The 20051-nt window shown below is 38.1% G+C and overlaps 2 protein-coding genes across 5 annotated transcripts in view; one reads left to right on the forward strand and one right to left on the reverse strand.

Annotated features, from left to right (window-relative positions):
• Positions 1 to 10532, forward strand: part of FAM171B (family with sequence similarity 171 member B) — a 34001-nt gene extending 23469 nt beyond the window's left edge. The window contains exons 6-9 of one of the 2 annotated variants that reach the window (XR_011097817.1): positions 1848 to 1964; positions 2777 to 2900; positions 3220 to 8614; positions 8673 to 10532. Coding sequence is in view for 1 of the 2 variants with exons in the window: in XM_068686464.1 (XP_068542565.1) it covers positions 1848 to 1964; positions 2777 to 2900; positions 3220 to 4555 (1577 nt within the window). In the remaining variant the exon portion in view is untranslated. Of the gene's footprint in view, positions 1 to 1847; positions 1965 to 2776; positions 2901 to 3219 lie in introns of both variants that reach the window. The other variant, XM_068686464.1, reaches the window with a different exon arrangement.
• On the reverse strand, positions 8273 to 19697 carry ZSWIM2 (zinc finger SWIM-type containing 2). Of its 3 annotated transcripts, XM_068686465.1 has the most exons (9): positions 19264 to 19696; positions 19088 to 19164; positions 18620 to 18660; positions 17045 to 17261; positions 16514 to 16765; positions 16173 to 16257; positions 14996 to 15114; positions 13621 to 13774; positions 8273 to 12927 (listed from the first exon to the last, which is right to left on the reverse strand). In XM_068686465.1, the coding sequence occupies exons 1-9, from the start codon at positions 19405 to 19407 to the stop codon at positions 12166 to 12168; spliced, it is 1851 nt and encodes a 616-aa protein (XP_068542566.1). In that variant the 5' UTR covers positions 19408 to 19696; the 3' UTR covers positions 8273 to 12165. The 3 variants fall into 3 exon arrangements, with proteins under 3 accessions (XP_068542566.1, XP_068542568.1, XP_068542567.1); XM_068686467.1 differs by lacking the exon at positions 16514 to 16765 and having other exon boundaries at positions 19264 to 19697; XM_068686466.1 differs by lacking the exon at positions 19264 to 19696 and having other exon boundaries at positions 18620 to 18685; positions 19088 to 19256.
• Between the last annotated feature and the right edge of the window lie 354 nt (positions 19698 to 20051).

Below are 20051 nucleotides of genomic sequence, written 5' to 3' on the forward strand. Positions count from 1 at the left end.
CTTACTCCTTACCGAAGTAAAAAGCTGTTAATAACTGGAAGTAGAGAAAGGGATACCTACTCTAAAGAATTCCTGTTTACACATTTGAGAAATAAAATGATTATATTAATTAGGAACAACCAAAGATACTGATTTGAAATGAGAACATGCTAATTAAAAATGACATATTGAGTAAGTTTTGGCATAAAGATGAAATCTGTCTAGACACCTAGAAGACTTCAGAAAGGGAAGTGGTGATTAAAGACAGCGTTCTTTATCAAAGTAAGTCATAATCTGTGATGGTAAAATAGCATTAGGGGATTTAATTCCTTGTTCTTGCTGCAACTACCTTTTCCAGCTCCTGTGGTCATCTGTACCTATGCTGGGCTGTTTTAACTTACAAAACTAATAAAACTAGGTCAACAGTGCTATTGAAACAAACAGCTGATGAAGCATTGCATTTCAGCACCAGGGTAGATGAGAAATAAACCCGTGTAAGTTGCATATGTGGGTATTGAGGAGCCTACTTGATGTGCCTGCTTGGGCATGTTGTCCTTAGGGATAGAGCAAGAGTGTAATGTACTAACCCAAAAATAAGAAAAAATAATAGTAGTTGTCTTTTCACCTTTGGGGTTGTTCTCTGGTAGAGGTTCTGTAAAGGTGAATTGTTTGTGATGGGCACTGACTAAAGTGTTGTGTTCTTATGGAACCTCGCTGCTGCTTGGTGAGGAAAGAACAGGAAGGGCTGGGAGCAAGGCGAGAGATCTTTCAGGCAAAACTTCAGCTACCACTTTATTCTGCTTCCTCATGTCTCCTTTACAGTGGGGTTTTGCAAACTGCATTCATTGTTCTGCATGTTTGTTTTTAAATACCTTTATTTTACCTTTGGTCTGATGTACAAAATATGACTTGTTTCTCAGATAACTGAGTACTAGCAAGGTATTCCTTAATCAGAGCTCTGGTAACTGAGGGAGCTGAATACCTCCACTCTCCAGCACACATTGGAGAGCACCCGTGAGCAGCAGTAGGGCCCCATTTGAGCTGCATGGAGAGGTACCACCACACTGAATAATAGGTTCTGGCATGGAGCATCTTGCATACAAGATGTCCTCAGCAAATGTTGAGATGTACTTTTGAACTCTGAAGTCCTTGGGTAATTTGTCATAAAGAATCAGTGCTTCCATGTCAGGTGGTGCATAATAAATGTATTCAAATAATACACGGTTTAATTCTGTCTCTTCTACTGCATACATACTTTATTAACTACAGAAGCAGGCATACCATAAGACTTGTGTTTTGCATTGCCTCCCAGATGGTGTGGAATCTGTGGCCTAACAATAGACCTTTCTTGGTCTAATCAAACTGTTCTTGTCTTGGGGGAGGAAGGAGGAAAGGGAACATTCACGACAAGCATTGTTTATCCCATTGTAGCTTATTAGATTATGTTGCTTTCCCACTAAGTGGTATGAGCTAATGTTAAACTTCTGTTCATATGTTTAAATTACCTGCCTGTTCATTTTGGGGCTTGGCCTTAATACATGCTTAAGCTCATATAATAGGATTTTTTTTTCCCAAATCGTTTACAGGCGTATCTATGCAAAGCATTTACTAATTTAAAAGATGTATTATGAAATTAATTGAAGTAATTGATTTTGCTACTTTTGTTTCAAAGTCAGTGTTCACACAGGGATATTTTCATTGAAAATATCAAGAGAAAGTTTGCATGTTTAGCTAAAGCTGTCTAACACATGGTACGTAGGACAGAAGCTTAATTTTTCCTGTAAACTTATATTTTTGATCATAGATTGCTGATGATTTTAGATACAGAGGAATGCTGCATGGCATGTGCAATATTTTGTCTTTTTCAGGTGCTTGGGTGAGCCGTGGTCTAGGAATGGTAAAGGAAACAAATGGTCAATTAGTATGGACATACACTGCTCAACAATTAGGGTATTGGATAGCAGCTCCACTGCCTGGAACAAGAGGTATTGCAACAACTGTAAAAGAAAGTACTGAATAACCCCAGTACCAATGTATCATCAGGATGTCAGATTGTTTTGTTTAACAGTAGCAAGGGACAATGACATAACATTTCAACAGTTGGATAACTTTTGCTTGTTTGAATTCTGATAGCAAGCCTTCATGCATGTGTTTCCTAGAACTTTGAATACATCCTGGAGTTTCCCAGAGCAGCATTAGTAGGTTGGTGTTTATAGTATTGCTGTCTCTTGGAAGAACCCTTCAAGGGAACTGTGAGTATGGCAACTTAAAAATCAGTGGGCCATTATGTCCGTTACTGTTGAAGATCATGTATGACAAAGAAATGCAAGAAAGTTGGGCATAGGTAGAAAGTCCCAGTGGAACCTGTTTTATGTGGGCTTGTTGCACATCTGGATCTTGAGGATTGATACTGAGAGCTTCTTAGAGGAGAAATGTGATGTCAAGATTAAAAAACACTAAAAAGCATTTCTAACAGAAGTACTAAATGGAAAATGTAGATGATGTTTCTAAGTCAGTGTGGATACAAATGTCATTTGGCTGGCATTGAGTAGATGTCATGGTAAGTCTATAGTATTTGAAATGAATCGTAGAAGATCCATTATATTGTAACTACTGTTTATGTATTTTCTAGTCTGCTGGAATAGCAAGGTGAAGAGAAGAGATGAACATAGTGCTATAGGAACACAAAATGACTGGAGAAGTAGAATATGACCTGTTAGTTTCAGCTCTGCCTATCAAGCAGAACTACTTGGTTTTGACAACTAATTCTTGTCTGGTTTTCTGTCTGAAAATCTAGAATCCATAATTAGTGCGGTTTCCAAGGACATAACAGCTTATCACACAGTGTTCCTTACAGCCATATTGGGAGGTACCGTTATCATTATCATTGGATTTTTTGCTGTTCTTCTTTGTTACTGCAGGTAAGCAAAAAGAGAGGTTTTAATAAGTTCAGTGTGAATGTAATTTAAAGTTGATAAACAGTTTCTTGATATTGTGACTGGTTTTCTTAACATAACTTAAAAGAAGTTAGGAATGTTTTTTCAATTTGTTTGCTCTATACACTAAGGTCGAATATATATAGCCTTTCTTTTTTTTTTTTTTTTTTTTTTAAGTAATTACAGAACTTAATTTTAAGTTTGTGACTAGTAACTTCTTAACCAACATCTAATGTTCAACTATGGTAGTGAAGTTAGTATTTCACAGCATGCTCTGCAGTCACTTTGCATTTCTTTTGCTTAGGGATAAATGTGGTCGGACACAAAAGAAGGAAAAAAATACAACGAAACTGGATGTTGTGAAAAAAGACCAGACAACATCAACAACTCACATAAATCACATCAATACAGTCAAGGGATCTTTAAAGTTAGAGGATAAGTCTCAGTTATATCCACCGAAGATCTCTTCATACAGTCCTCAGAGAAGGATATCCATAGACACTGAAGATGGAAAATCAAGAGACAACTTTAAAATCTACAACGAGGATGCTTCTTATCAGTCAGCCTGTCAAACTGGTCAGTCAATGAATTCATCCCATTCATTGGAGCCTAACGCTGGAGTCAGACACTTACAGCAGCCAAAGCATAGTAACAGTGCTATTTCCCAGGGTCCCAGGGACATTCAAGACCAAAACAGGTATCTTACACTGCAAGAGGAGATGTATGGGCTTTCCCATATCCCAGAACATCTAATGCATATTTACAATCAACCTATTGCTATTCTTCAAACTGCTGACCTTTTCCATTCCCCAGAACAATTGCATGCTGCTAAATCAGCAACTTTGCCAAGGAAAGGGCAGTTAGTATATAACCCCATGATGGAGCCCGTGAATCGAGACGGTTACATGCAGACATTACCGAAAATGCCAGCGCACTCTCATCCACAGCCTTCTGTCTGCAGAGATGAAAAAAGCACGTTAGATGGTGAACAAGGCTTACCTTCTCAAACGTCAGGCTGGGGCCGGTACACTAACAGCTTACTGGAATCCGTCTCTGTTCCTGGGACACTGAATGAAGCAGTTGTAATGACTCCATTTTCATCTGAACTTCAAGGCATCTCAGAACAAACATTACTGGAGCTCTCTAAAGGAAAGCCATCTCCGCACCCTCGAGCGTGGTTTGTGTCTCTGGACGGAAAGCCAATAGCTCAAGTGAGGCATTCCTTTATAGATCTGAAAAAGGGCAGAAAAACAGAGAGTAATGATACCAGTCTGGACTCTGGTGTGGACATGAACGAGCATCATCCTAGTAGGAAACTGGAGAGAGAAAAAACTTTCATTAAAAATATGCCACACTCAAAGATTCTTTACTTGGAAGATCTGGATCTGAGTAGCAGTGAAAGTGGGACCACTGTGTGCACTCCAGAGGACCAGGCTGTGAGGCACATTTTGGATGGCGGGAATGGGCCAGTCATGGAACATCACGATGAAGAAGGTCTAAGAAGAAAAACTGTGTCAGGAAGTCAGGAATCCAGTATCCCTTCACCTAAGAAAAGGGAGAGACCACCTATGACCAAAAGAGATAGCAAAACAAATATTTGGAAGAAAAGAGAGGAGAGGCCACTTATTCCTATAAATTAGAACACAACGTGCTTTGTGCTGTTGCTCTCCCTGCTGGTTGTTGACCTCTTGGCTGCTTGCGTAATTCTGCAGTGTTGGGTTTACAAGGGAAATGTTGTTTTCTAGTATCAAGAAAAGTTTTGTTTTTTTTTTTTAACGTACAGTTACTTCAACTGGGCAATTGATATTCAATATGAATTGATTACAGGGAAAGACAAATTAAAACTCTCCAGTTCCTAAGTTTGATGGCAGTATAGGGAAGGCCCACGTTTTAATTAGTCTGTCATTCTTGGATGCACCTCTCAGAATGCACAGCGAGAAATGTAGGCACAACTTTTGTTTTTTACTTGTTGCTAATGCATTGGCAGAGTGGTTAAAGCCATTCCTCAGCCTTGTTCCTAATAAATGTGACCATCTGTACAGTATTTTCTATGTGAACTTTTCTAGGGATCTGTTGCTACTTTGTATGATGTACAACGCTTCATCATGTAGTCCCGTGACACCAGCACAAGAGCTCTGTTGGATTTATCACCAGAGCTCTATAGCATCACTGCCCTTTCTCTGTGTCCATCTGTGTGCAAAAGGTTACCATTCCAAACAGCAGTGCCAGCAGGGGGACATGTACAAGCTGTGTGGCCACTGCAGTTCATGATCTCTGCTGTCTTAAGATGTTGCCCATCTGTTATAGTCCTTTTTGATCCAAGCTGTGGATGTTGAAGATTGGCATCTGCTAGGAAGCGTCCACCTCAGCAGAACGGGACTGGTTCTGTTAGCATTTTGTTTTGGCTTCATTTATCAGTTAAAATCTCTTCTTTCCTACTGTTGAACCAGTTTTGCTCCAAAACTGTCTTGAATTCCTGCAGGTGTATGTTAAGAGTTCAGCCCATAATGGAAAAGGAAGTAAGTTTGGACAAGTTATACCTTTGTAATAGTTCCTTTTAATGGGAAAGCTGTTGCTTTTTATTTTATGATTAAAAAAAAAAAAAAAAAAAAAAAAGATGATAATTGGAGGCTTATGTGCCTACATTCTGCTAGTCTGAGCTACTTTTGTCCCAGGTTGTGCATCGTAGAGGGGCTAAGCAGGCTTTCAAAAGCTGTGGTTTTTATGAGCATGAGAAGCAGACTTTAAAATTTGGTCTGTAATGCAATATGAATACTACTTATGACTCATCTTAGAGTTAAATGTACCAAAAGTCATGAATGCATGAAATGTAACTATGATATGTATAGAGGAAGGAAAAGGCCATTGGAATATTCTTTATTTTTATGTTCATCTTTGTCAAAGTGATAGTTTCAGCTTTGGCTAACAGAAAAGCATACACAACACCTCAATGTGCTTTGCATGGTGTATAGGATGTTTTTCCATGGCTTTCAAGATGCTTCCCTGATGAAATAAGTTTCAGCATTTTGGCTTTGGCAGTTTGATTACAAATCATCCTAAAAAAGCTTTATAATGATATTTCCCTTAGTTTGTCGTCGTTTAGGTTCAATACTGAGACTCAAGCATACTATGCCTGTATGTGAATTGTAAGGTGAGGTGCACTGAGTTGTCTGTCTTGTAGTTCTGATTCGCCTGCCAGTTATCTGTTACTGTTGGTGAAGTACACCCTGATTTTCTTCTGTGCCTGTGCTTCAGGATTTCTTTCTACAGGAAAAAACAGGGAGTGAAAGGTGGTGGTACATATGAAGATCCATCCCAACCTTGCAGTCAGGATGTGGCAGCGTGATGCTCAGGGTCAGGAACTGTCCTGTGTGGCTGGGCTTCTGGGAGCATTGACTCAGGAAACTGTGCTGTGAGCTGTGCCTCTTCTTTTGGGATTGTTGGTTGTCTGGTGTTGTTTTTAGAAGAATACGTAGGGTAACCAGAAAGGTAATAGCAGTACATTAGTCCAACTTTTTTCTGGTATCTGTGATTTTGTTTGGCCAGAAGACTTAGGTTTAATGGTGCCATTCATCTACTTTAGATGTTAAGATTGCTTGCCATATTAGCATGCCTTTTGTACTTTCTCTAGGTAACTGTAATTCACCTTTCTTATACCAAATAATTTTTTACAATTCATATTTTCCCATATTCAGTTTCACTGGATTTGGTGTATGACTAACTTTCTAGCCCAAAGTGGTGATGTTCTCATCCTTTCCTTTGTTTACATACTTTTAATTATCCATTATATATCTTCAGATCTATATTTTCATATAGATGCACACCTGATTTGGAAGCTTTAGCTTTCAAGGTTCAGTAATACCTTCCTTAGAGCTGCATCAGTGCTGATGAGTTCCTTTTCAAAGAGATAGCATCGTACATTCTGTTGAAATTAACAGAAGATCCCTGACAATGATTTCAAGTTGTTGAAATTCAAATGAGATGTCTCTATATTTAACTTTGTTCAACTCTGGTAAATTAAATATATAGCAGATTTTTTGTTCTTAATGCATTTTTTCATTGTAGATATGAAGACCACCTAATTCCTTAAACTTACCTAAAATCATCAAAAGATAAAGACAACAGTAAATGGCTTTATTCATGTGAGTTCAGAGGAATTAAATTTTGCACTCCAGCGTTCCTGTTCTGCATCAGAGTAGGTATCTGGGCACCAAAGAAAAAGGATTGGAAATGTTGAAAATATCAACACGAGTATGTATGAGTACGAGATTTTAAAAGAACGGTACCAAAAGTTGTACTGATTTGGTGCAGGTTCTTGTCTGCTATGCCAGTGGGTCATGAGCGAAAAGTGGAGTTTGTTTTTAAACCATCAAGTCTAAATGAGCTTTTTGGTTGTCTAGATCTAGTCACAGTTTTAACTTGGACATACAGATAATGGGCATACTGAATGGCCTCTTCAGAGACCACGTGCAAACGATGCACTTCAGCTTCTGGGCAGCAAAGCAAGTCAGAGGTGAACATGTTCTTGAAAGAGTTTCTTGCTGCTAGACTTTTTTGGTAGTAGGAAGCAAGACAAATTTTCTGAAATAATGATCTGTATATTCTCATCTTCAATAGAGATGATTTAGCTGTATGTAAATACATGTCCTTAGAGGCTGTGGAGTAGCCATAGCACCCCCATGTAGGACACCTCCTATTAACATCTTCCTTGGTTGCCATCTCTACTAGACTGTTGCACTTCTCTTGCTAACAAGAGTATGAGCGTTTATTTTAGTAGAGTATTCAAATTTTTCTCTGGAGTGCACGTGCTGCAGTTCTGATAATACCATTTCTAAGCTGTTTTTAGCTGTTGCTTCTATCCATGCCATGCAAGCACCAGCTATCTTTCCTTGCTTTGTAGATTCCACGTACCGACTTTTATGTGTGTAACTTGCTAGCATTTATCACATAATGTTTTATGCTGCTGGTGACACTTTAGAAGGCTTTTCCAAAGTCTAGTTTTATATGCAAAATAAATATATAATTTGTTTTCTGTGTCAGAATATGGGAAGCTAGTCTGTAGAGATATTATTCCCATAGCTGTATATGGGAAGGTAAATGTGTGAGAATTGCTAATGCCCCTAAGCACACAGTGACAGGGAGTTCTTCCTTGGCCCTATCATGAGCATTAAATCTTGGATTTTAAATGCTATATATTCTAAAATACTTAGAATTCTTCATATTTATATTCAGTATTTACAGAATATATTGTCTGAGTCTTCATGTTCCAGTTGTATGTTGGAATTTATGCACTAGAAACCTGTATTACCTCTTAGTGACTGGAATTCTTTTTTTCTCATCCTTTTCTTTTTTTCCAAAAAAAAAAAAAAAAGTTTGACTACACTGTGTTCCAAACAATTTTAATTCCAGATACTGTACATAGATACGCACATAGGTGGAAAAGACAGAACATTATCATGATGTTGAGATTCTTCTTGCAGATGGATATACCAGTTCCAGGTGTCACCTGTTTTCAATGAAGTGGTTAATGGAGTTAGCGAAGGCCTGCTTCTGCAGATTAGTTTATGTGGCCCAAATCTGTACTTCGATGTATAATAATGCAGGTGATCAGATGAAATAATATATATGTGCGTCAGGCTGGATATGTTCCCTAGAATAAGGTAATTAATAGTAATTTTCATATTGTTATGAAATGTCAGGTATTAAAAAAAAAAAAAGTTTGGGGGGGAATGCTTAAAAATTCTGTTAGTTTAACAGGAAAAATCTTCATACTACTGCCAGAAAATGGCAATTTTATAAGTTTGATATCTTAAAAACCTGAAAGCACAACTTATGATGATTAGAAACATTATTTACCAATGCAGAGCTAGAGGTGATGCACAAAAATAATCCAGTATGCAGGAATGAAAATGTTTAGTGGTATGCTTTGTTTTTGAGCAGTAGTTTGTACCAAAGAGGATGAAATGATTGGACAGCATTTGAAACTCTTGTTATTAGTTAAAATGCAAAACAGGTTAACAACATTACTCGTAACAGTGTACGAATTAAAACGCAGTGAACTACATCCGTTGCCTATTACTGCATATGAAACATTGCATATTAGGAAAATCTGAAGGTAAGTTAGGCTGCTGAAGTGCCTTTGTCTTTCATCAGACTTATTTTATCAGTGGAACACCTGACTATTGGAAAAGCACAGGTAATTTTTTTTCTGTTAGCCAAAAAAAAAAAAAAACAACCATGAAAACCAACTAATTCATACTTGCAATTCTGTAGCTTTTATAGTATTTTCAAAGGCAGATATAGTGTTTTTATGTTGGAATACTGACTCCTGCATGATGATGATTGTACACCCTGTCTCTTTTGTATTTTATGTTTGAAAAGAAATTAAAGAAGTATATCTTTAGCAATCTGATTAGTAGTATCTTTTAAAAATCCACATATGGGATCTGATTCAACTTCATAAGTCAAGAGTAAGCATCTTGAAGTTACTGGATTTACAGGTATGAGACTGGAATTTTAACTCCAGAAATGAAATTAATATATGTTTATATGTACAAATTATTATTATAATAAAAATCCTTTTTTAGCTGCTAACCATTGTTGCCAGTAGAAGCAGAAACTATACGGACTTATGTATTTAATTTTTGTTTTCTAGAACTAATTTGTATCTCATTTTGGGGCGTAACTTGTATTGTGTACATAACCCAAGCTTCTCTTTGTTTAAGATTTGGTGGAATTATACATATGCAAAACACTATGGTAGGCCTACAGAGTTAAAAATGAGCCTTCTTTTATAGAATTCTCACTAAATTGTGCCACACTTCTAATTGTGAGCCGGTACATTTCTGATAAAGAATTCATATGAAAGGTTGATTAAGAGATTTTTAATTAGAGCTTTGTTTTCATTTAAAAGCAGTCTTTTTGTGTTATGCTTATTTAAAAGAAAAAAAATGACTTCACATTATTTTAAGACTGGTGGGTGAAAGCTGTATTTATAATTTCTAGCATTAGCACTCAACTTAAAAGTGATTTTACCAAATGTAACTTTTTTTTTGTCAGTTTATTTCTATAATTTCTACAATCTACCTTTTACAATTTCTTCAATCTACAATTTACAATTTCTTTGATCTACATTTCTATATTCGCGCCTCCCCAGAAATGCAGTGGTACTTTTTTCTTCCATTTAACTGATTCAGTTCCTTTGAGGCACTTGTTGCACTTCAGTCCAATACTGTTTTTACATCATCTTGCTACTGTGTAAAAACTTTTTCGTGCACACTAGAGCATGGAGATCATAAACCATTACTGAGGTGCTGAAACGTAGGTGAGCTGATGACACCGGCTGTGGTCACCACCTTGCATGTTGGAGCCTTACAATCAACAGAAACTTCATTACTGTGGCAGTCTTTTTCAGAAATGCTCAAGAGCAGGTATAGTTCATTTAAAACACTCTTGATATTCAGCATCCAGGTTTTAAGTATTTCTACCTTTTTATATTTTGTCAGAGGTGTATTTTCATCTCTGTTCCGGTATCAGTGTGTCTGTTGCTAAAAATGTAACTAAGATTTGTAAAATGTCATAGTTTATGCAATATAATAAAATAGTTTTAAAAAGTCATCAGTCCCTTAACTTTTATTTCACAGAATCACAGAATTGAAGGGGTTGGAAGGGACCTCAAAAGATCATAGGGCCCAACCCTCCTGCCAAAGCAGGTTCCTTAGAGCAGGCTGCTCTAAGGCTTTAGGCAAAAAAAGCAGGCTTAGGCGACCAGATGGGCCTTGAATATCTCCAGAGAAGGAGACTCCACAGCCTCCCTGGGCAGCCTGTCCCAGTGCTCTGTCACCCTCACCATGAAGAAGTTCTTTCACGTGTTGGTGCGGAACTTCCTGTGCTCTATCTTGTGACCACTACTCCTTGTCCTGTCCCTGCAAACCACTGATTTGAATGTCTTTGAAATGATACATTGTGTAGGAATGTATTTGTCTCGTGTTAACACTTCTTTTCTAAATAATACTAAAAGACTGTATTTCGCATCGCCATAATTCCAATGATAAAAGACTGTTATTGTCCCTAGAAGTTTACCAATTCTAATTCGGTCATATTCTCTGTCCCATTTCTAGTTAAGAAAGGCTTCTATATCCATGTTAAATCTGATTACTGTTCCTTGGATAGTGCAATTAAGATTACAGTGTAAATTGATTTTGCTTAATTGGAAAGGGGTACTCAAAGAACAAGAATATTATTTCATGTTTTGCTCTTGCTCATAATCTTTCTTCTCCACTCTTCCATTTAGACATTTTCTGTGGCTCTGAGGAAAAAATAAAAGATTTCTGCATGTCTGCACGATGCAGAAGACAGATGTCAATTCCAACTACAACTCTCAAAGTAGATTATCTGAGTAGAATCCAGGTAGAAGAACAGGACGATTCTGTGATATAGAAGAGCTTAAGTGGAACTCCAGGGTATAATGTCCTGTTTTTAATTTAATCTAATGATAGTATTTTTCAAGCTTTACTCTTTTCTAAACTTCACAAAAGCCATATTTCATGAATTTCATCATTGTTCAGAAACACTACAAGACTACAGGCAAGCACTTTGCAAAGGTTCTCCTGCCACATTAATTAAAATTTATTATATTGCCATTTGGGAAATAATTGTTACACCTGGTAGTTCTTTGGCTTGGCCATCTATACACAGTTGAAAATAGCTGTGGTTCCTGTATGCTAATTCAAGGCTTAGCTCCTCTTTTGAGGAATTAATTATTAGTAAGTGACAGCAGATCATACAGCATGTACCTGACACATACAGAGTTTCTTGCTCATCTTGCTTTTATTATTGCACACTGAAAACAGCAGATTTGATATGACTCAGAAATAATGTTAAAATCAGTCTGGCTTCATTACACCTCTGAATAGGAACTTTGATCTAATTGGTCTTTAAGAATATAAAAGCTCTCTACATTTTACATTTCTTTTGAGTAATTTACTTGACTGAAGGTTAAAAACTTGCAAATAAGAAAAGGTGACAATTTTACAACTATGTAGCTATTTTCTGAAACATGTCTACACCAGCCAGATGAGTTCCTGTGTTTGAGATGATCTAATGCAAACATTTCTTGCAGCACTCAACAGCAGTGGGTTAGTTTTTGTAGTATCTGCAGTTCATGCCATGGGATTATTCACTTATTAACTTGTGTCTTGGTCTCTAAGAAATCCTGTGTATGGATTATAGAAATAAAAATACAGCTGTGTTATTTAAAATAAGGAAATCGTGAGCTGGCATGCAGTGGAATTCCTTCCAATAATAAATCTGTTTTTGTTTGTTTAAAGTTAAGATGGTTATCCTTAGGCAGTCGCTTTGTTAGGAGCCTTTGTTGGTGGCTGGTGTTTCCCATATCTTTACTACCTTTTTTTGAAGAATGGCTTGTTGCACACAAATTGATTTTCAAATTCAGCTCCCTGGGGTATCTTTCATTTGTGGAATTATCACAGTCATCTTTTCTAATAGGAAATACTTTCCTTGTTTTGCTGCAGTCAATCCAGTGTGGGCTTCTGAAAGCATTATGAATGTCAGCCTTCCTAATAGTGCTGGACTTCACAGAAAATGCTGCATCACAAGAGCTTAGAGAAATATCCTTACCATGCCTAGGAAAATTGCATAGAGTTCTGCTGCTGTTAGGATCAGAATTACCTAGATGGAGGTCGCTAAAACTTCTTAAATCCTTTTGAGTTTCTGGCACACTGTTATTAGAAAGCTTTTTGAAGCTACTTTCAGGTCTTCCTGATGTATATGCAGATGATCCTTGCTTGAGATAAATTTGACTTCCAGAGACACAGATTTCCGGTTTCCCTTGTTTTACAAGTTTTTTAACACTTGTATGAGAACCTGCTGGGAAGTTCTCCTGTTTGGCTGGTGTATCCTTCCAAGTCAGGGGATTGTATATAACGTATTCATCAATCGGACATGTGTTTTTTCGTTGTAGTAGCCAACAGTCAATACATTCCCTATGAAACTTAAAAAACAAAGGTCACCTCTTTCACAATATTTCTTAACTAAATATGGGCTAATCAATGTAGCAGTGATTCTAAGACTCTTCAAGTGTTCTGAATGCAAACCAAGAGGAACTTCACTGGGTGCTATGCTGCTGATGTACAGAATGAACGCACTCTAAGTTTGGGGCACTATCAGGCTAAAGGAAGCTAATTAAAAAATTACAGGCTGCTACAAACTGGGTGTTTAGATCACACTTCTTAAGGTGCTCCAACAATGAAGTTACTGTCACAGAATAAGATTACACATGCTCATTAAAATGGGGAATCAGCACTGATCCTTAGTAGCTTTCTCTTTAATTCCCCTTCTGACTGTGTTCCATGTCAAGTCTGGGCTCAAGGGCAGTAGTAATTACTGAGACTGCACGTTTGGATTTACATTACTCCTATCAGGTTATCAGTGAAAGAAAATACTTCTGATCAGGCAAACTAGAACAAGGTAAATCTGAAAAGGGCTATCTTCTGTGGGCTTGCTTAAGGCTGCTGGTACAAACTAAAAAAAAAAAATTAAAAGGCTGGCTGGGTCCTATATACTTCCAAATTATGTAGCTATGGATAACATCAGTGTCAACTGCACAATCTGGTGTGCTACAAGTTAACAAGTTATGTGAAGATTTTGGTCTTTAATATTAAAGGCACTTGTTTTAACCTCTTACCTTGTGATTACATGGCAGGAGTCTTACATACTGACCAAGATGAAAGCTCTTCAAACAGAGTCTACATTGAATACCTGGGGCAAGTAAATTACTGTGTTTGCTAACTAAAATAACAGGTAAAGACTTCACAATGTTCTTTGGGGTACAAGTAGTCCTAAAACAAAACAAAATAACAGTGAATTAAGAAAAATAGCAACTAAAGGTGAATACTTCAGAACAATAAATTGGCTTTGACAAAGGCTTCTCTGTAATAATACCTTTAATAATTAAGATAGTCTAACCAGTCCGCTAAACCAGAGCTGCTGTGCAAGTCATTCCAGTGATGTTGATCTCGGTATGACAGTCATGAACAGACACTTGGATCTCTCAGGACACCAACTAGTATGTTCACTTAGCCTGAGCAGTTGCATAATGTAAACCATTGGATTTCATGCAATAATTTCTACATCAATTTTCCTGAACAAAAGCTATGAGTTACGAGCTTTTGAAATCCAAGCTCAGAATTCATAACCCAAATATTCTCATGCAAAACTACCTTCAGCTTGAAATTGTGGTATCAGACTCTAAACTTAATCCTGTAGTCTGCTTTAGAAGTAATTGGTGGTTCTAGTTTTGAATGAGAAGTAAATAATGTCTGAATAAGTATCTCAACAGGTAATCCTTTTCAGTAGCTTTTACTTTTATATTTTTGATAAAAGCATGAGATAAGGATAAGAACATCATCTTCTAAGGTATGACGCTTGGTGTAGAACTACTACTACCTGGAACAGTTGTTTATAATATCAGAAATACCAGAATATCAGAAATGTTTTCTTTGGGTAGTACTGATTCATTTCTGAGATGATCCTAGAATTACCAAGTTTTTAAAATGTTAATCTTCTATGCATGCAGTACCTACATCAGGTTATGCTGTTTTTCTAATGAGAGTCCTTGTGCGTTGAGGTAACAGATACAGAGATAACCAAAAACTTTTGTTTCTCTATATCATCTGTTTTGTTTCTGTATGATAAAGCTGTCAGTTGAATTTTGTTTATTGTATTTGTTATCCCAATTTGTTGAGTGAAAAATTGAAGGCACTTTGAAAAATACTATTGAACAAGGGATATTTTCACTTTTAGAATGTAATTTTTGTTAGTATTGTGCTGTGACTTTCTAAGCTACATGAAAAGAATTACTTCATTTGCCATATATATAATTTTAACAATGCTAAAGCAACTTGTTGCTTCATTAGAAGTATTAGAAGAATGTTCTTACTAAAACATTTATTGCTTTTTGTAAAGTACTTTAAATTGTTTCAGATACAGTTAAAGAAAGTGTTACTGAATATGTTTCGTGTTTGTCATACTAAATAGTAGAGAAAAGGACAAGTTCTTACTTCTGAAGATATAATAGCTTTTCTTCAGAATTATTTGCTGGGTTAAAGCTTTTATATGTTCCTTCTTGGGCTGATAATTCTGAAAGCTGTTCAAGAGCTCTCCATTTCTTATTTCTCTTCTGTAACATGCAAAAGGATTGAGACAAATTGAACTCAAGATATAAACACCTATAAGCAACACAAAGAACGGCTGAGAATAAGTTGTAAAACAAATATGGTCCCTAACTATTTTTAGCGTGGCAAATAAAATTAGCTGTCTTAAGTGAAACCTCTTACTCAGACCTTTGCAAAGGCTGAAACAGAAAAGATTTACTTCAGCTAGAACTTGGAGACATTCTTAATGTTTGTCATTTGTGAATGGCAAACCTGAAGAACTGTTTTTTTTCTGGAAAACCTAAGACAATTTGGCAGCAAAATTAACTTTTAAGGTGTGAGTATATCCAATTATGGTTGTTCTGGTAATATGACTAATTTTTCACTGCTCTGATGCTACATAGCTGCCTCTTCTATACCCCAAATCCACTATTTGTAGAACTGCATATATACATTATCACTGATAGTTATTTTTGAGGGCTTTGTACTCTTGTTCTATTCCTGGACTCTGAGCAATGATCTTGTAGCACTCGTTTGGAGAAAACATGCTGACAGACTGCCACCAGCCTATAATTGTCTCAGGTATGCCTTTTACAGAAGGTAACTGGTGTTGTGGGTAATACAACTGAGAATTTAATAAGGCACAGTTAAATTTAATTAGGGAGATCTCTAGTGCTGATTCATTGTGCTTCTGCCCTGGACAAGCAGAGCTCAAAGCCCCTCCAAAATCTTCTTATTTAACGTTGGTTCCTATGGCTTTTTTTTTTTTTTTTTCATTACATTGCCAGCTGTAAGGAGTTATTTACATAGAGGAACTGGAAAGGTAGATGGAATGAGCTAGGATGCATTTGCAGCTGCCTATATAAGGGTGCCATTATGCAACGTTTACAGGCAGAGGGCAACTAAGCTCATAGATTAAGGTGTTTTTTTTTTTTTTTTCTTAGTTCATTATCTTTCTGTAGCCACTTAGCTTGTAGCAAAGTAAATTTAATGCAGTGTCTGCATGATTTGCATAAGGGGAAACAAAATCAATTAATATTACAAAGGTCAGCATAGGATACAACAAAGAAAACCCGTTTGATACCTGTCTAAAAAGAAAAACATGTGGAGAATGGCAGAAACCAATGAAACATTCATGGCATAGGTGATAGTCAGCACACTCCGTGCACCTGAAAGGAAAAAACAAAACCACATCAACAGAACAAGGAGTTAGCACAGCAAACAGTCAACACATTGATAAAGTAGTAGGTAAATTTATGATTCGGAAAAGGCCAATCCCAAATACATACAGCACTGCTTGGAGATGGGCTTTCTACGCTGTAGATGAAGTCACTTCTTTATAATAAAGACAGAGGATTAAGCAGTGAGCTAAGAGAGATACTCAAAGACACAACACTGTCGAAATCTGGATTTAAAAGTACATACTTGTAGCACTTTCCCACAATTGGAAATACTCTGCAGTTATTGCAAGGGATTCCGAGGTGCGTATCCAGTCTTGCTTTCTCTGTTGCAGTCACAAGTTGATTAGAGTTTCTAAATTCTTCTAGAATGAGCTTAAGAGGTGCAAATTTTTCCCTGCAGAGTGGGCATTTCACTACAGAATCTTTCTCAGTTTCATCTTGGTGGTCAGCCCAAATTTTCATGCATTTTATGTGTACGTTGTTACCACAGCTGTATCTACAGAAAACAAATAGCTATTTCTGTCATCTTTTATAAGCATATAAGAAAAATCACATAGCAATACTAAGCACTCTTCCTTTTCTCTTCCTCATTCTTTACCCGCAGTTCAACTCCTATGATTGCTAAATTTTTAAGATTGGAAAAGGGCTACAATAACAATCAGATACTCTTAATTGTGTATTGATGGTAACAGTATTAGTAGATCTTGTAACACCTATTCTATAATTATATATATACATATATATAGCAAGACAAAGAATAAATGGTGCACTTAACCTGCAGTAAGTGATGGGAAGCATTTTCTTTAGTAACTCCTCCTGACAAATGGGACAAACATCCTCTTTGTCAATTTCTTTCTGATGAATGCATCTGTCATGCTCTTCATGTGGTGTTTGTGAGAGGAGAGTTTGTTTTGCATTTTGTGTTGGTTTCTGATGCAATCGCTCAAGTATCTCCTCAATTTCTCTTTCGAGAAGACCCGACTTACAAGCATCTAGCAAAAGTAAACATAGCTTTAGCTTTTCTGACAGAACTCTCTACTTAGCTCTTTTAATAGTTTTCCATCTATAAAATGCAGTGGGGACCTTCTCTGTGGGGGATGAAACATATTGTATATATTACAAAATGATCTAAATTGTTTTTTTTACAGCTTGCACAGAAAATGTTTACAATATTGTCTATGCAATTTTATTCAAGAGGCTTATCTCAACAAAATACCGACATTTCAGTAAAACACTGAAGGGCTCTCTCCTTGAAGTTTCCTTATTTTTGGAAGGGGGAAGTGATACAAGGTAAGGCATTCCTCTGCAAACAGGCAGTTCTGGCAAATCACTCTGTTCTCTGAAACACAGTCTGGATATAGTTCTGATACCACATGTCGCTATAATTCCTCAGCCAGAAACTAGGTATGAAGTTTTCTGAGTTAAGATTAAATCCAACTGTCTACTGAAATTGTTGCCTATGCCTCAGAGTAAATCTTCTAACAAATATAGTTCAGATAGAAATATACAAACCAGTTTCTGACTATGTATGAGATGGTTGATTTCATATGTGTGTGTATATATATATATATTTAAAGTATCTTTTGGAATAGTGGCCATTCTTTAAAGTTGGTTTGTATTTAGCTGTTTTGTTATGGTTACTACGTGATAAGAGATCTTTACACCAATAATTTTGTAGAATATTGAAGTTACTGGAGTTACTCAAGTCCTAGAAAAGGAAGTCTAAGAAAGTACTTGAGAACCTGCTTCTTAACATGCAGTTTATACTGTCTGTATTGGAAAGCTTTGTGGTTTGGGTGACAGAAAGTGATAAATAGCAAAACGAGTAAAGGATTACAAAATCTTTTTGACATTTGCAGCATGCAGCAAATACTACAGTTTAGATGCTGCAAAAGTAGAAATTGTGGAGTAACCTAGAGAAGTTGTTACAGCCATTTTGGTATAAAAGATGAGCTGTACTTTTGTAGCTACTTTCTGACTAGGGAAAGCACCAAGTATGTCAGTGGCAGCCCTCTGAGAGTGTCTGGAGAATACTGGATTAAGTTCGATACAAGGTGTTTTTCTAAATTAATTCTTTCTTCCTTCTCTCTTACATTGTTGCAACTGATGAGCTATTTTGTATTTTGATTCTTCCCGAGACTGCAGCTGTAATCAGTGAAGTAATGTAAGTTTTCTGTATCAGGGGAAAAGGGAAACAAATGGGAAAATGTCCAAGAGTGCTATTTTTTTTTCTTTTTTAAGTGGAGGTGGGAGAGGAGGAAGAACAAGACTGAAACTTGAGGACAATGCTTCATCCATTTAAAATTAGTAAACTCTATCTGCAACTCAAAAAAGTGATGCCAATACTTACATTCATGATCTCTTGGTAATCGGTACTTTTTCAGAAGAATCCTGCAATTTATAACCAAAGTATCTGCTACGTAAGAACATCAATATCAAGTTAGTTGTTAATTCAGCTTTAGAATGTAATTGGAGCAGCTTTGTAAGAATCTCAGGGCTTCACAGAGCACGTAGTGTGTGTGATGTGAGACACTGAGTCATCTTGCTGTGGTAAATTCAGCTAAATACATATAAATTGGTGGAAATCCATGTTTAAAATACAAGGGTTAGTCCCATTCTGAGTATATATCCCTGTCCCTTCCCTGCGTTGGGGCAGAGCACTGCTTTGCCATTCCTTCCTGGGGCTGTGAGGTGCTTGGGACCCGTCTCTCCCTTCCTGGTCCAGATCTATGGGATGTGACTGATACCAGCCTTATCTTTGTCCCCCCGTCCCGTCCCGTCCCGTCCCGTCCCCTCCTCTCCGGCCGCGCCTCCTCACCAGCAGAGGTGCTCGCAGAGCCCCGCTCCCGCCCGGGCGGTGCCGCAGCTGCACGAGTGCGGCGCTCCGAGCAGCACCTGCAAGGACAGCGCCCAGCAGCCGACATGGCCGCCTCACCCCACAGCCGGACCAAGCCGTGTGTGTGTCCCCACACGCCCCCCAACCCACGCACCCACCCTGAGCGGCGGCCCGCGGCGGCCGTCCTCCTGCAGCAGGAAGGCGGCGGGCCCCAGCTCCCTGACGACGCGCATGGTGCCGCGCAGCGCCCGCTCCTGCCGCCGCCTCAGCGCCGCGCCCGCCTCCTGCCGCCGCCCCGCCATGGCCGCGCGGCCGCCGCGCGCCTCCACAACGGCCGCAACCGCCGCCAACGGCCCTCAGGCGGCGGCTCGGCCGCCATTTCGTGAGGCGACCCCGGAGCCGGCGGCTGCCCGCAGGTGTCGCGGGGCTGGGGCTGTAAGGCGGCGGCGTTCCTTGCAGTACCGGCTGCTCTTCGTGCTTTCCGTCAGTGGTGGCAGCATCCTCTCTTTCGGTACTCGCCGGTTCTGTTTTGACGCGCTTGGAATCCCCCCGGGTTATTTCACGTGCTTCTTGTGGGGGGAAACATTTACCACAGAAAGGGGCGGGTTTTTCGGTTGGGTCACGGTCCCTATAGGCTTTCCATAAATAAATAAATAAAGATCACTCTTCTGTTTGTTTCCACTTTCCTTTAAATATTTGTATCAATTCTTCAAACAGCTGATAGTTACAATTCTTTTGATAACAAAGTAGATTGCATAGTTTTTCCCCAGAATGTAAAACACATGGAGTAACAGGGGTCCAACTCCCTCTCAATGTTTGTTAAAGACATCAGGGGGTACTTTTATCATCTGGGAGGCTTTGCTGAAGTGCCTTTTTATTTCAGAAGTGACTAAAGAGAGGTCCCAGGAGGGCAGGCAGAGGCTGCGGGGGGCCATGGAGGCGATAC

Source organism: Anas acuta, chromosome 6 (assembly GCF_963932015.1).
Source record: "Anas acuta chromosome 6, bAnaAcu1.1, whole genome shotgun sequence".
NCBI lineage: Eukaryota > Metazoa > Chordata > Aves > Anseriformes > Anatidae > Anas > Anas acuta.